The 13,157-nt window shown below is 53.4% G+C and overlaps 1 protein-coding gene across 2 annotated transcripts in view; it reads right to left on the reverse strand.

Moving 5' to 3' along the window:
- Window positions 1-1,154: 1,154 nt before the first annotated feature.
- The window catches only part of FAM193B (family with sequence similarity 193 member B), a 35,205-nt gene continuing 23,202 nt past the window's right edge, over window positions 1,155-13,157 (reverse strand). The window contains exons 6-10 of one of the 2 annotated variants that reach the window (XM_025389158.1): window positions 12,606-12,845; window positions 5,575-6,595; window positions 5,348-5,423; window positions 3,377-3,474; window positions 1,155-1,543 (exon numbers count right to left, since the gene is read on the reverse strand). In XM_025389158.1, coding sequence (XP_025244943.1) covers window positions 3,378-3,474; window positions 5,348-5,423; window positions 5,575-6,595; window positions 12,606-12,845 — 1,434 coding nt within the window. In that variant the 3' untranslated portion in view covers window positions 1,155-1,543; window position 3,377. The remainder of the gene's footprint in view (window positions 1,544-3,376; window positions 3,475-5,347; window positions 5,424-5,574; window positions 6,596-12,605; window positions 12,846-13,157) is intronic. The other variant, XM_025389159.1, reaches the window with a different exon arrangement.

Genomic DNA, 13,157 nt, shown 5'->3' on the forward strand with positions numbered 1-13,157 from the left:
ACTGCCAGTCCCTTGGTAGGTCTCAACCTGGGAGGGATGGAGGAGGATACATGGTTTCTGGTCCTGCTCACAACACCCAAATACATGACTCTTAGTGACCCTGTTAGCTCCCCACATAAATTTGAGTTGGTTTTAGGAGCAGAAACTAAATTTTGGGGCATGGAGTTTGGACACAAGTGTGTGAGGGGCATTTTGGGCAAAATCATTATATTAAAATCCAAATTTACAAACCAGATGCATTTCGGGGGATGAGGTAGTTTGCTTGACTTTACATAAGAGTTCATTATCCTCTTAACTCTCAAGTCCTCAGCTACATGTCCCACCCCCACTGGAAAATCAGATCTAATTTACTTATTTATTTATTTATTTATTTTTTTTTTTTTGAGATAGAGTCTTGCTCTGTCACCCAGGCTGGACTGTAGTGGCCGGATCTCAGCTCACTGCAAGCTCCACCTCCCGGGTTCATGCCATTCTCCTGCCTCAGCCTCCCGAGTAGCTGGGACTACAGGCGCCCGCCACCTCGCCTGGCTAGTTTTTTGTATTTTTTGGTAGAGACGGGGTTTCACCGTGTTAGCCAGGATGGTCTCGATCTCCTGACCTTGTGATCCACCCGTCTCGGCCTCCAAAAGTGCTGGGATTACAGGCTTGAGCCACCACGCCCAGCCTAATCAGATCTAATTTATAAAAAAAGCTCAACTTACCCCCAACTTCCCCTGACTGTGTGAAGTCAGTGTGAGGGGCCTTGATGGCCCAGGCTACAGATCCTCAGGGTCTTTCCTAGACCTCTTCTGACATCCAGATGCACCGAGACCAACTTCAACCCCTCCAACTCACCCATCATGCAAAGAGGGAAACAAGAAAGAGTGGGGAAGGGACTGCCCTAGGCTCACATACCAGAGACCTCCCAACAGGAGAAAATTTGGGCATAGATGCCAGAGTCATACCAGCCTGTGCTCGAGCCTAATCGGCTAGACTGATTTCAGCTCAGTCACTTTCCTATTAGCTTCAGTTTCCTCACCTGTAAAATGGGACAGCAGTACCAAACTGCTGATGCATGGCACATGGTAGGGTTAGTGACTAAGGGAGAGCCCATGCTTCTGAGCACACCCTCGACTCCCTCCCCGCCCAGACCCGCAAATCACCAACATGCCAACTCTGTGTCCAAATGTTGCTTTATCTTTCGGCATGAAAGATCTTCACAGTATCAAAAGTAAAGAATTGGAAAAAAATAAAATAAAAACAAAAACAAAAAAACTGAACACAAAGAGAGCAGTGTTGGGCTAGCAGTACCATCAGCCCCGGCCCTTAGGCCAGCCCAGTCCACGGGCTCTGAGTGTGGAGGCTGCGTAGCACCAGGAAGCGGCTCTGCTGAGGTCAAGGGGCCCCAGCACAGTGTGGCATCCGTTCAGCTTTTGGTTGGTCCAGGATGGTGGGGAGCAGAGAAGGTCTTGGGCGGGTAGGTGGGGCACACGGAAAAATTGTAGGCCTTCAGCTGGCAGTCGGGGCCTCAGGACACCCTGAAGAAGCTCAGCCTGGGCAGGGCCTGAGAAAGAAAAAAAGAGTAGAATCACAGTAAGCGACGGCCCATGCTCCAGCCTCCCCATGCCATTTGGGTACCCATGGGTCTCTGGTAGCAGGAACAGCTGGCTATTTTTGTTCCCTGGGCTGAAAATGTTGAACAGATTCCCTGAATCACCTGTAGCAGAGGAGGCAGGTTAATGGGTTGGGAGACAAAGCCCCAGTCCTGGGATCCTGACAAGGTGTGGGACAATCCTTGAGTAGATCCAGCCTTTGGCACTTGCTGTCCATCAGCAGGGGCCAGGAGGCCAGCTATGCAGCTGTGCTCCTGCCTCTGACTCCAGGTACACAGCCCGGGGGAGGGTGAAGAAGGTCAAAGGAGAGCACTTTCTAGGGGGTGGGGAGAGGGGCATCTGCTATCTTGGAAAAGAGGCCAGACCAGGTGAAAAAGGGTCAAGAGGAGGGAGTGGAAGGAGACAATTGCGTTTGATTTCTTGGATGACAGAACTGGGCTTGTAGGAGGAGACGCGATCTCTTTTCTCTCAGTAGGGATAACAGGGGAAGTGCCTGGGGTTCCTGCTACTCCTGATTGCCATGGAGGTGGAGAAGAGAGGCGGGATGGCACCCTGGATCTGGAAGATGCTTCTGGGGCTTGTGGGCATCTCAATTTGGCAAAGGGGGCTGACTGAGCCCAGCCCCCTCCGAGCAGAGGAGAACTAAAGTGAGCATAAAGACCCTGGACTCTGGGGCAGCACAAGGGTCATAGGGAGCCCTAGCTCTGAGGGCTGTCCTGGCTGCAGGCTTTCTGAGCTGCCCTTGGGGAGCTGAGGGTCCAGGAAGTTTGCTGCTTAGGCCCAGAGAGGAGCTGGCCTGGCACTGGAAAGAGGAGAAAGACAGGTGGGGCCATCATAGGAGAAGCGAGTTGTTTGTGAGCTCAGTCTGCCTGCCCCAGCCTTCTATAGTCTCCAGGACAGCTATGTGGTTGCCAGCCAGAAAAGGCCTGACCCCAGGGATGCAGCTGAGGATTGAGATATGAAACTGCAGAGCCACTCAGCCCCCAGCCCAGCCTAAGGCCTGCCTGCTAGCTGCCCTTCTCTTCATCAGTAGGGTTCCAGGCCCAGTGCCTTCTCCAGTTTTCTGTTCCCAGTCCAGATCATCATCTGGTACATCATTGTTTCAGACAAAAGGACCTGTGTGGGTGGCTGGGAGAGGATTCCAAAGCCATTTGGCACCCAGGTCTCTTCTTATAGGAGGCAGTGTGGCTACCAATATCCTCATGGAACTTGTTCTGCTTTGGGGAGCTGCCATCAACTCCTCCATGCCTAAATGACCTACAAGCCTTCGGCCCAGCCCATCTGCACCCCCGTGATGTTCACTCAGGGCTGGCCCCTTCTTACACTGCTTCAGCTAGGAAGCACCTTGGTAGCCTACACTGAGGAGCCCAGGGCAGGAAGTGGGACTTGACACAAGGACTGATAACATCAGGGGTGAGGACAGCCCCCATGGGTCTGATGGCTATCTGGGCACTTTTGAAAGCAGCTGGTAAGACCCTGCTGGTGATGGCCTAGGAGATGCCAGTCCAGGAAGGGGACCTTCAGGAGCATGGGCAGGAGGGCCCAGGGAGGAGTAATAGGAGAACAGAGGCCTACAGGTGAGTGGCTGTAGGAGGAGATGGGGCCTAGATCTTTGGAGGCTGTAGCCAACTGTGCCATTGCTGTGGAGGTGCAGACAGAGGCCAGGGCTCCCACGCCCAAAGCCCAACTCCCTATGCCCCAGAGCACAGAATGGTCTGGCGGGGGTATAGAGCGTGGCCAAGCACAGGGAGAGGCAGTGGATGTAACTCTTGGGATCTCTGTACCTCACTGAGCTGTGCTGGGAGTGGTTTTCTTGAGGCTGAAGTTGGTCCAGTTCACAGCAACTTTCTGACGAGTCTGCTTTGCAGAATCCAAACAGAACCTGTTGGGTTTGGGGGACACAGGAGAAGCACAATCAGAGCTTCCTTCTCTTCCTCACTGGACTCCTAAGGTACCATGTCCCCATCACTAAGAAACCAGGTTCTCTACACAACCTCTTTGGCTCTCAGGTGTTAGTGTTTAGCAGGCATAGGAGCTTTGCTGGCTTGGTGGCTTCTGGACTGGGTCCAGGGGACAACGTATGAAGACAGTGAAACTGCCTTGGGATTCTACTTCCTTCCTCATCTGGTATTTGACTCTCTAGCTCTGCTGGGCTGGCTTCCATCATTCCCTTAAGTACAGTCGTCCCTCTGAATCTGCTGGGGATTAGTTACCCAGATGTCAAAATCTGCAGATGCACAAGTCCCTTATATAAAAAATGGTGTAGTACTTGCATATAACCTGCATGGCTCTTCCCATATACTTTTATTATTATTATTATTATTTTTTAATAAGAGATGGGGTCTCACTATATTGCCCAGGCTGGTCTTGAACTTCTGAGGTCAAGCGATCCTCCCACCTTGGCCTTCAAAAGTGCTGGGATTACAGGCAGGAGCCACTGTGCCTGGCCTTCCCATATACTTTAAATCATCTCTAGATTACTTAAAATACCTAATACAATGTAAATGCTATGTAGTTATATTTTTATTTTTATTTATTTTTGAGACAGAGTCTTACTCTGTTACCCAGGCTGAAGTGCAATGGAACAATCTTGGCTCACTGCAACCTCTGACTCCCAGGTTCAAGCGATTCTCTTGCCTCAGCTTCCCAAGTAGCTGGGATTACAGGCACCGCCACCATGCCTGGCTAATTTTTGGATTTTTATTAGAGACAGGGTTTCACCATTTTGGCCAGGCTGGTCTCAAACTCCTGACCTCAAGTACCTCAAGTGATCCGCCCCCCTTGGCCTCCCAAAGTGCTGAGATTACAGGCATGAGCCAACGCCTGTAAAAATACATATTTTTTTGAGACAGAGTCTTGCTCTGTGGCCCAATCTCAGCTCGCTGCAGCCTCTGCCTCCCAGGTTCCAGCGATTCTCCTGCCTCAGCCTCCTGAGTAGCTGGGATTACAGGCACGTGCCACCATGCCTGCCTAATTTTTGTATTTTCAGTAAAGACAGGGTTTCACCAAGTTGGCCAGGCTTGAACTCCTGACCTCAGGTGATCTGCCCGCCTCGGCCTCCCAAAGTGCTAGAGTAAGAAGCGTAAGCCACTGTGCCTGGCCAAAAATACTAATTTTAAAAATTTTGCATTATTTAGTAATGTATTGCTATTTTTTTTTCCTGAATATTTTTGATTGCAGATATGGAGGGTGACTGTATGCTGTGTTTCTTTCACCCTAATCTTCTGTACTCACTGCCCCCCTTGGCATGAATACCTTTTCATCTTGTCTGGCCAACTCATTCTTACTCTTCAGGTTTCAACTTGGTTACCACCTCTCCTGGGAAGGCCTCCTGGCCAGCCCCCACCCCTTCTATCCTCCCCAACCCTATGCCATGTATCAGTAGGCTGCATGTTCATGGCCATCTAGACTCCTGGTCCAGACTGCTTCACTGACCTCAGCCCAGGCAAAGCAGAGAATGTGCAAGTGAAGATACAAAGTGAACATAGCTGGAAAAAGTCCTGGTTCTGGGGGCCTGACATGCCTCCTCCTGTCTCCCTTGCACATTCCTAGATGCGCCATCCTGCCCAGTTGCTCCGTGGATTTTCAGCAGGCAGGCTGGTGGGAGAGGGCCTGGGGTGGGGGGCGGTGAGCCTCCCCAAGGGGTCAGGGCCAAGGGAGCAGGCCTTTTTGAGGCTTGAGACACAACACGGGGCTTGAGTGTGGGCAGGACCTGGAGTCCTCCACAAGTGGGAGAGCAGGCAGCCCACACCTACCTCTTAAAGTACTCCACCTCTCGGTCAGTCTCATCCATCTCCACCCCGTCCATGTCCTTGGGCAGGAACACATCGTCTAGGAAGACACAGCCAGGAGGGCTCAGTGCCCATGGCCAGGCCTCTGGGGTTATGCTCTGGGGGCAGCACTGCCTACACACAAAGGCTGCCCCTCCACCCCGTGGCCTGGCTGGGGTAGGGGTCAGCCGCTCGGTTCCTGGTGCACTCACCCAAGGAGGAGGCTGGCTTCTCCTGCTTGTTGCGGCTCCGGCGGCTGCGGCCCTTGCCCTGGGGCAAGCTCTGTGGCCTTGCTGGGCCTGGGGGCTGCACAGACTCCTGCTCCTGAGGCCGTGCCTTGGCCTCGCCTGGCCAGTTTCGCCAGGAGCTGCCCTTCTCCTTCTCAGTTTTGGGGCTGCCAGCCCAACCTGGTCCTGGCCGGCTCCCCCGGCTCCCCTCTCCAGCCTCGGAACAGCTGCCTACTTTGGGAGGCTCTAGGACCTTGCCTGGCTGCTTGGGGCCAGCAACCTGGCCCTTGGCACTGGGAACCTCTAGGCTGGCTGGGGGCCGGGGGGCTGGGCTTGCCTCGCTCTTCTTGGCCTGACTGCCCTGCCTCTTGCCCTTCCGCGGCTTCCCACCTGAGGACACAGGCTCAGGCAGCTCCTGCTTGCAACTGGGAACTTCCTTTGAGCTTGGCTCCTCGGAGCTGGGGTAGCCCGGCTTGGGTGTCTTGACCCAGATCACCCGGGACAGGTTGGGCACGGTGTTGAGTCTCCTCACGAGCCCGTTCTCGGGAGCGATACCGGGAGGGGGCCCCCTCACCTCTGTCCATGGTGGGTGGGGGCCTCTCATTTCTGCCCATGGTGGGGCTGGCTCGCCTGGAGCTTGTAACGTGTGGTTCTGAGGGGAGCCCAAAGTCAAAGGGGACAGGTCAAGGTTGATGTCAGGCTGCTGCTCTGAGGAGCCACTGAGGTTTGATGGGGGTAGACTCTGAGGCTCGGGTTCAGCAGCCCCCTCCTTAGAGAAGCCATTGCTGTCCATGCTGAGCTCACACACACTGAAGCTGGCACGGATGGAGTCTTTGACAGTGTTTTTGATCTCCTGCAGACGGCTGCTCAGGAAGCTGTTGACCCGATCCAGTTCCCGGTCGGGCCACTCCAAGAGCCTCTCCCTGGCAGGCCTTTGCTCCCGGCTTCCAGAAACACGATTCGCCTGCTTTAGAGCTTCTGCTGCCAACTGGGCCTTCTCCTTTTCCTGCCAAGACAAGAGGCAGTTTTAGCAGGGGCTGTCAACTGCCAGGCACAATGTGATACCTGACCCATCAGCCTGGGGCCCAGCTTTGCCACTAACTTGCTGGAGGCAAAGCCTTAAAATCCTAGCCTGCTTACCCACCCTGCAGGAGTGACAGCAAACTGCAGCCAGACAGGTGCATGTCCTGGGGGCAGGGGTACAGTCACACCCACAGAGGGTAGGGTTTTTACAGTTTGTTTACCCAGAGCCCCAGTCTCAGTGGACTCATCTGCAAAATGGGGACAATAATTTCGGAGTAAAGCCAAAGTGGGGATGCATGTGAAGAAGACCACTACTAGAGAGGCATTCTCTCTACCCCTGCGCTTGGTAGGGAAAAAGCCATGCCATCACGGGGTCTTACAGCAGGCAGGTGTGGGGGTAGATGAGACTGCTCTGGTTGGGAGGACATGTGCCTTCCTGATACTATATCTGGGTATTACTAAAGAGGACAGTGTTCCCATAGAAAGGCCAGTTGCTACACACTTGGTCTCAAGTAATCAAGGCCACATCTAGAGTGTGCCCAATGGCATGCCATGGACAACCACACTGGCCTACACAGCCAAGATGTGAGAGCTGCTCCTTTGCCCAGGTAAGGCCTGGAAGGCTCAGAGAGGCCAGGCCCTGCTGGTTGGCTTTGATAGACCTGGATCTAGGGAATCAAAATGAAAGTCTATGGGATCTGAGTCACCCCAACCTCTCCATCCCACCTCAAGGCCAACGACGCCTTTAGAGGGAGACAGGAGGCAGATACCAAAACCCTCGGGAAGGAGGTGGCTGTGGTGTGCCTGGCACCACTGATTCCCACTGCCTCCTGTACTTCCAGCTGATTTGGGAATGGAGGAAAAGAACATGAAAGGGCAGCTGGTGAGAGAAACCAGGGCTTGCTACCACCTCAGAGTCAATGTAAAGAGGGTGGTCCTGCGTCCCACCAGGCAGGCACTTATCTTTTGTGAATCCTGGCTCCAAAATGGACTATAGTCGATTGTTCTGTGGGACCTTGGACAAATCACTTATTCTCTCTGAACCTTACTTTCCCTATTTGTAAGTTAGGAGGAAGAGGTACTCTATATTCCAGGGTCACAATGAGGACAGCTGAGAGTCTGTGTGGGGTCCTTTCCCATGTGCAAAGGTGGGGCTGGGCTTCATGGCCCGCAGGGAGCAGCTTTTCTAGCTGTGGGTAGGGCTCAGAGGCCCTGGGTTAGACCAACGAGGACCAAGGGCCCTTCACCTCGCTCCCCCAGCACCACACAGATTTCACAGAAAAGTTTTGCTGCTAAAACAAAAAGTCTGACTACTGGTGTGGAGGGAATGACATGGAACCATATACACGCTGGTATCAAGAGGAGAAAGCACAGAAACACACACTTTCTGCTTTGTACCGTGAGCACTTCCCATAGATGTCTCCTTTAATCCTCGCCACTGTCTTTGCTGCATCATGACCCTCTGCTTATAGGTGAGAAACCTTGACTTTGGAAAGAACAGGAGGCGGCGGCGGCTAGGAAGTGGCAGAGCCAGGACAATACACCCAGGCCTGATCTTCAGAAGTTCCTATGTTTCTCAATTCCATCTGATGACCATTTACTGACCACTGAGGCTGTGAGGCAGCAGGCCAGGCCCTGTGAGTTTAGCGTATGTGAGACATTCTCTGCCTCGCTGACTTTAGTCTGCTGAGGGAGACAACAGCAAACAGCCTGTTGAATTCAGAGTGACAGTGACAAATGCTGCATGGAAGGAAGCACAGGGTGATCTGGGAACCTAGAGGAGATGCTCCCAACCCAGACTGGGTCACCAGGGAGTGCTTCCTGGAGGCAGCAGGATCTGCACTGAGCACTGAAGGGGGAGTAGGATCATCCTGGAGGCAGTGGGACAAGCATTTTCTAGAGAGAAGGAATAGCAAGCGGAAAGGCCGGAAATGGGAAAGCTCAGTATCTTCTGGGAATGCAAATCATTTAAAAGTACAGCTGTAGCCCAGATTTTTTGGGGGATGTGGGGGTTGGGTGGGGCAGGTGGGTAGGAAGGTCAGAAAGGAGAGGCTGAGAGATAAAGCTGGCAAGCTGGTAGGGGCTGATCGTGAAGAGCCCTGCAGGCCCTACAGAGTTTGTGCCCGAGGGCAGTGTCCAGCTACTAATGGCTTTTAAGGTAGTGGCAGTAGGGTGGAGAGCAGTGGACGGGTCTGACCTATCAGCGACGTGGCATGGATAGGGCTTTTGGTGATGGGTAGGGAGACAGAATGAGAAAAGTCAGAGAAACATTGACAGCCACTATGGCTGCCACAGCAGCCCCACTGCCTGAGCACTCACACGTGCCAGGCACTCTGCCCAGTCTTTCCATGCATTGCTCCATTTCATCCTCGCAATAATCTATGACTTAGGTTCTGTTATTCTCATTTTATGGATGAAGAAACTGAGGCTTAGAGGTTAAGTGATTTGCCCAATGTCATACAGCAAGTGTGGCTGAGCCAAGTGTCAAACTGAGATCCAGTTCCAGGCACGCTGCTCCGGGTTGCTATAATGCACTCCCCAGGCTGGCGCCCAGAACTCCGGCTCAGGCAACAGGGTGGGAGGCGGTGCCATTGACTAGAGAGACAACAGAGAAGGGATAGCAGGCCTGTTTGGAGAAATTTGTATGTGTGGAGTCTGAGATACCTGTGGGACATCCATGAGGAGGTGTCCAGTAGCAGTTGGAGATGTGGATATGCAGGGCGGGAAGGAAACACTATTTGGCTCTTTTTAGATGGCATCTCTCTTTCCCAGGGAGATGTCCCCATGAAGGAGGGTCAAGTGGAGGAAGAGGAGCTCACAAAGGAGACAGAAAGGATGTCAGAGGCAGGCAAGACATCTGGAGAACATGATACTCCCCCTTCCCTTTCCTGCCTGGCTGAGGTCAGAGGAGCCAAAGACAATGCGTGAAAAGGAGAACAAACACAAAATGCCAGCTATTCTCTAGTGGACGAATACGACAGGAACAGGAGAGCAGGATGGATTTGGCAACAAAAAAGTCACCAGTGACTCTGGAGAGGGTGTGGGTAGAAAACAGTCTGCAGTGAGCTAATGGGTGGAAGTGAAGACAGTGAATGCAGACATCATTTTTCAAGAAATGTGGCTGTGATGAGAGGAAAGAGGCTGGAGAGGGGTTGAGAGAGAGGTAACCGTCTCAGGGAGCAGTTTGCTTCCAAAAAAGAGAGTGATGGGCACAATGAAATGTGGATGGGAACAGCACAGAGGAGAGGCTAAGCTAGACCAGGAGCCTATTGCTGGGCTGAGGGGTCAAGAAAGTACTGCACGGGCCTTAGGCAGGAAAAGGGTGACTCTCATGACAAGGAAGAAAGTATGTTTGCAGGTGGGAATGGCAAAACAGTGGGAGAATCCCTGTACAATGGCTTTTTTCCTCATTGAAATCGAAAGTGAGGTTATTTGACAAAAAATAAGGTGTGGGCTGGGAAGGTCTAGTGGTTTGAGAAGACTGGAGGCCTGACAGAAGGACTGTGGGGAATGGACGTGCTAAGGCACAGGAAGCCCAGGGAACCATGAGAGGCCCGCCTGTGACACGGGAGCTCAGCAAGCAGAAGCCCACATGGCCGCCTGCCACAGATTCACTCACATGCTTTTCTTGAGCTGTAGAAAGGGAGAGCCAGGCTGGGGTGGAACCCAGGGCTGTGGTGTTTGAGTGGGTCTGAAAGAAAGATAGCGGGACAAGGAACTGAGTACTGGTGAGTGAGTGAGAGATGGGTAATTTGCCTGCCCTCCTACCAATACTTACAATACTTACTCCATTCAAGTGAGTGAGGAACGGACTGGCCTGGGAAGAAGAGAAAGGGGGAGGAGAGTCTTCAGTGGATGTGGAGGAGTGGCCAGGAGGTCACAGATGACAGAGCCAGGGGTGCAGTTTTTAAGAACCAGGGTGAGCGTCTCTCTGCTCCCTTCTCCCACTGCCAGCCCATGACTCTCTCACCTTTGTGTAGACAGAAGACACAAAGACAAAGTGAGAGAGTCACGGGCTGGCAGTGGGAGAAGGGAGCAGAGAGACACTGAGCTCTGTCCATCTCCTGAGGCAGGAGAGAAGGAGCAGCTGGGCTTTCGTGGAGAGCCAGACTGTGAAGTCCAGGAGATGGAGGGAGACAAGGGAGAAGGCTGCTGTCTACAGAGATAATGACCATAATCACTTAATGCATGCCACTGCCACTGCGTGTCTGTCCCTGCCTGCAGCCCCACGACTAAGTCTGGAAAGGGAGGGCTGCCTGGTTCCACCTGGGCCTGCCAGACAGGAGCTGTGCAGTGTGGGATGAGTGAGCAGAGCCTCCAGATATGTGAAGTGGGATGGGAGTACAGTGGAAGTTACCCAAGGATGGCTATGAAGGAGGAAACAGCTGAACTGAACTTGGAAGGAAAGTTTGTCAGAAGAAAAAGTGAGAGAAGATAGCATTATCAGTAAAGGGGAAGAGACATGTGGGCACACACATTTATGAAAAGCACACCAGACTTGGGAACTGCCAGGTGTGCTCTCTGGGGACTTAACTGGGAAGCACTGCCCTAAGAAGCCAGGAAAGGCCAGAGACTGCTGCAGCCCACTGAACCTTTCTGGCTGGGTGATTCTGCATGGGAGAAAGATAGTGCTGACCCCTTTCAGAAGGCAGCGGTGGGACCCCTTGGCTCACTACTTCAGGCGGCAGGAGCAGGATCCTGGTTGTCCTTGGGGCTGAAAAAGGATGGTGAATCACTTCTGCTTTCCAAAGCACTAGGGCTGTTTGACCACCCAGGAACTGGAACTAGCTGGTTGTTACACCCAAATCTCTTCAGATGCTGGGCTCCCAAGCGTGTCACTGTGCAGATGCAGTTGGGAGTAGGCAGGTGAACAGGTAATGAAGCCACAAAGGACAAGCCATCAAGCTCCGGGGCTCATCTGGCAGGAAGGCTGCCCAGGAATGGTTCACCAGGTTCTGTCCTCAGTCCCGAGGACTGGTTCATTCCCCTGGCTTCAATTACATCTCTGTGCTGGTAAATGCTAGCCCTGCACTTCTCCTCTGAGATGTCTCACAGGAACCTTCAAGTCAACATGCCTCAACTGAATTCACTGTCTTCTGCAAATCCCATCCTGGCTCAGTGAAAGGTACCACCATCTTGCTGGTCATCAAGCAAACACCTGGGAGACATCCCTGCCTCCATCCCCCTCTCCTGCCATCAGATCAAAGGCCCATCACTTCGGCTTTCTCTGAAAATCCCTCTCTTCTTCTCTGGCCCCACCATCAATCATCACTCCCTTGGCCTGCATTTCCTGCCTGAGGCATCGAACTCAAGGTCTTCCTGCCTGGAACCCTCCAAGCTACCTTCCATTTGGCCATGCCATAATCTTAGGATGCACGTGTGACCAACTGCATTCTCTGATTAAAACCCTCAGTGACTTCTCTCACTGGTAGGATAAAGCCAGAGCTCTTCCGCAGGGCCTCGAGGGCCCTCCCTCAACAGTGTCCATCCCGCCTCTCTTCTGCTCAGTTTTGGCTGCCAGGACGGCCCTCCTGAGGAGTCTGTACTCACAGTCAGCCTCTTGTAAAGCCATTTCCAGGCAGGATGGGGGACTTCCCTCATCCCAGTACTTGTCACATGCTAATATGCTTGTCCAGTTTTGTGTCAGTCTCCCCACTGGGCAGCTTCTCCTGGGTGAGAACTTAACTGTGTCACACTTTGGCTGCCAGTATTTGTAGAAGTGTTTGCTGAATGAATACATGACTGAAGCAAGTCCTCAGCTTGGAGGAATCCAGCAAGCAGCTTCTCAGGCCACGACACGTTTTTTCCTCCAGTTATTTGCCCCCAGGCTCCCTGACCCTGATGCCTCCCCAACTCATTCAGACCTTCCCAGAACAGTGAGCCAAGCTGAGGCTTTTGGCAGCCAGCATCATTCACGCCCCAGAAGTCCTGGGGGTTGGGGCGAGGGTCCTCAGGGAGGAGAGATGGCAGAGCTGGGCTCTCCCTACACCCACCTTCTTTTTCAGCTTGTGCCGGGCCCGCTTGGCGGCCCTGGCGCTGTTGGGGACTTTGGGCTCCGTGCTGTTGATGAATTCCAGCAGCTCATCCACATCTCGGTGGTCCACGGCGGGCTCCCCAGGGATCCCGCCCAGGGCGCCCCCCTTCATGGGCAGCTCCTCTTTCCGCCTGGTCAGCCTCGAGCGGAGCTTCTCCCGGATCTCGGTATAGTTCCGACTCGTCGGGGCAGCGGGCGGCTGGTGGGGGGGGAGGTGCTGACATTACACCCTGGGCCTGGGAGGCCCATAGCACTCCCACCCGCTGGCACCAAGTATGTGATGAGAAGCAAGACAACTGTTCTCTCTACCATTAGCCACCAAGGCCACATGGCTTCACCCTGTCAGCCAGGCTGAACCCAGGTGGCAGTGGGTGAAGGGACTAGGAGGGAACAGGGCAGAGCTGGGCAAACACTGACTGGGGAGCCAGGAAAGCAAGTTGGAGCCCGGGCTTCGTCACCGGGAAGCTGTATGACCTTGGGCGAGTCACCGAGTCTTTGTGAGCCTCAATTT

The sequence above is a fragment of the Theropithecus gelada genome, chromosome 6, assembly GCF_003255815.1.
Source record: "Theropithecus gelada isolate Dixy chromosome 6, Tgel_1.0, whole genome shotgun sequence".
Taxonomy (NCBI): Eukaryota; Metazoa; Chordata; class Mammalia; order Primates; family Cercopithecidae; genus Theropithecus; species Theropithecus gelada.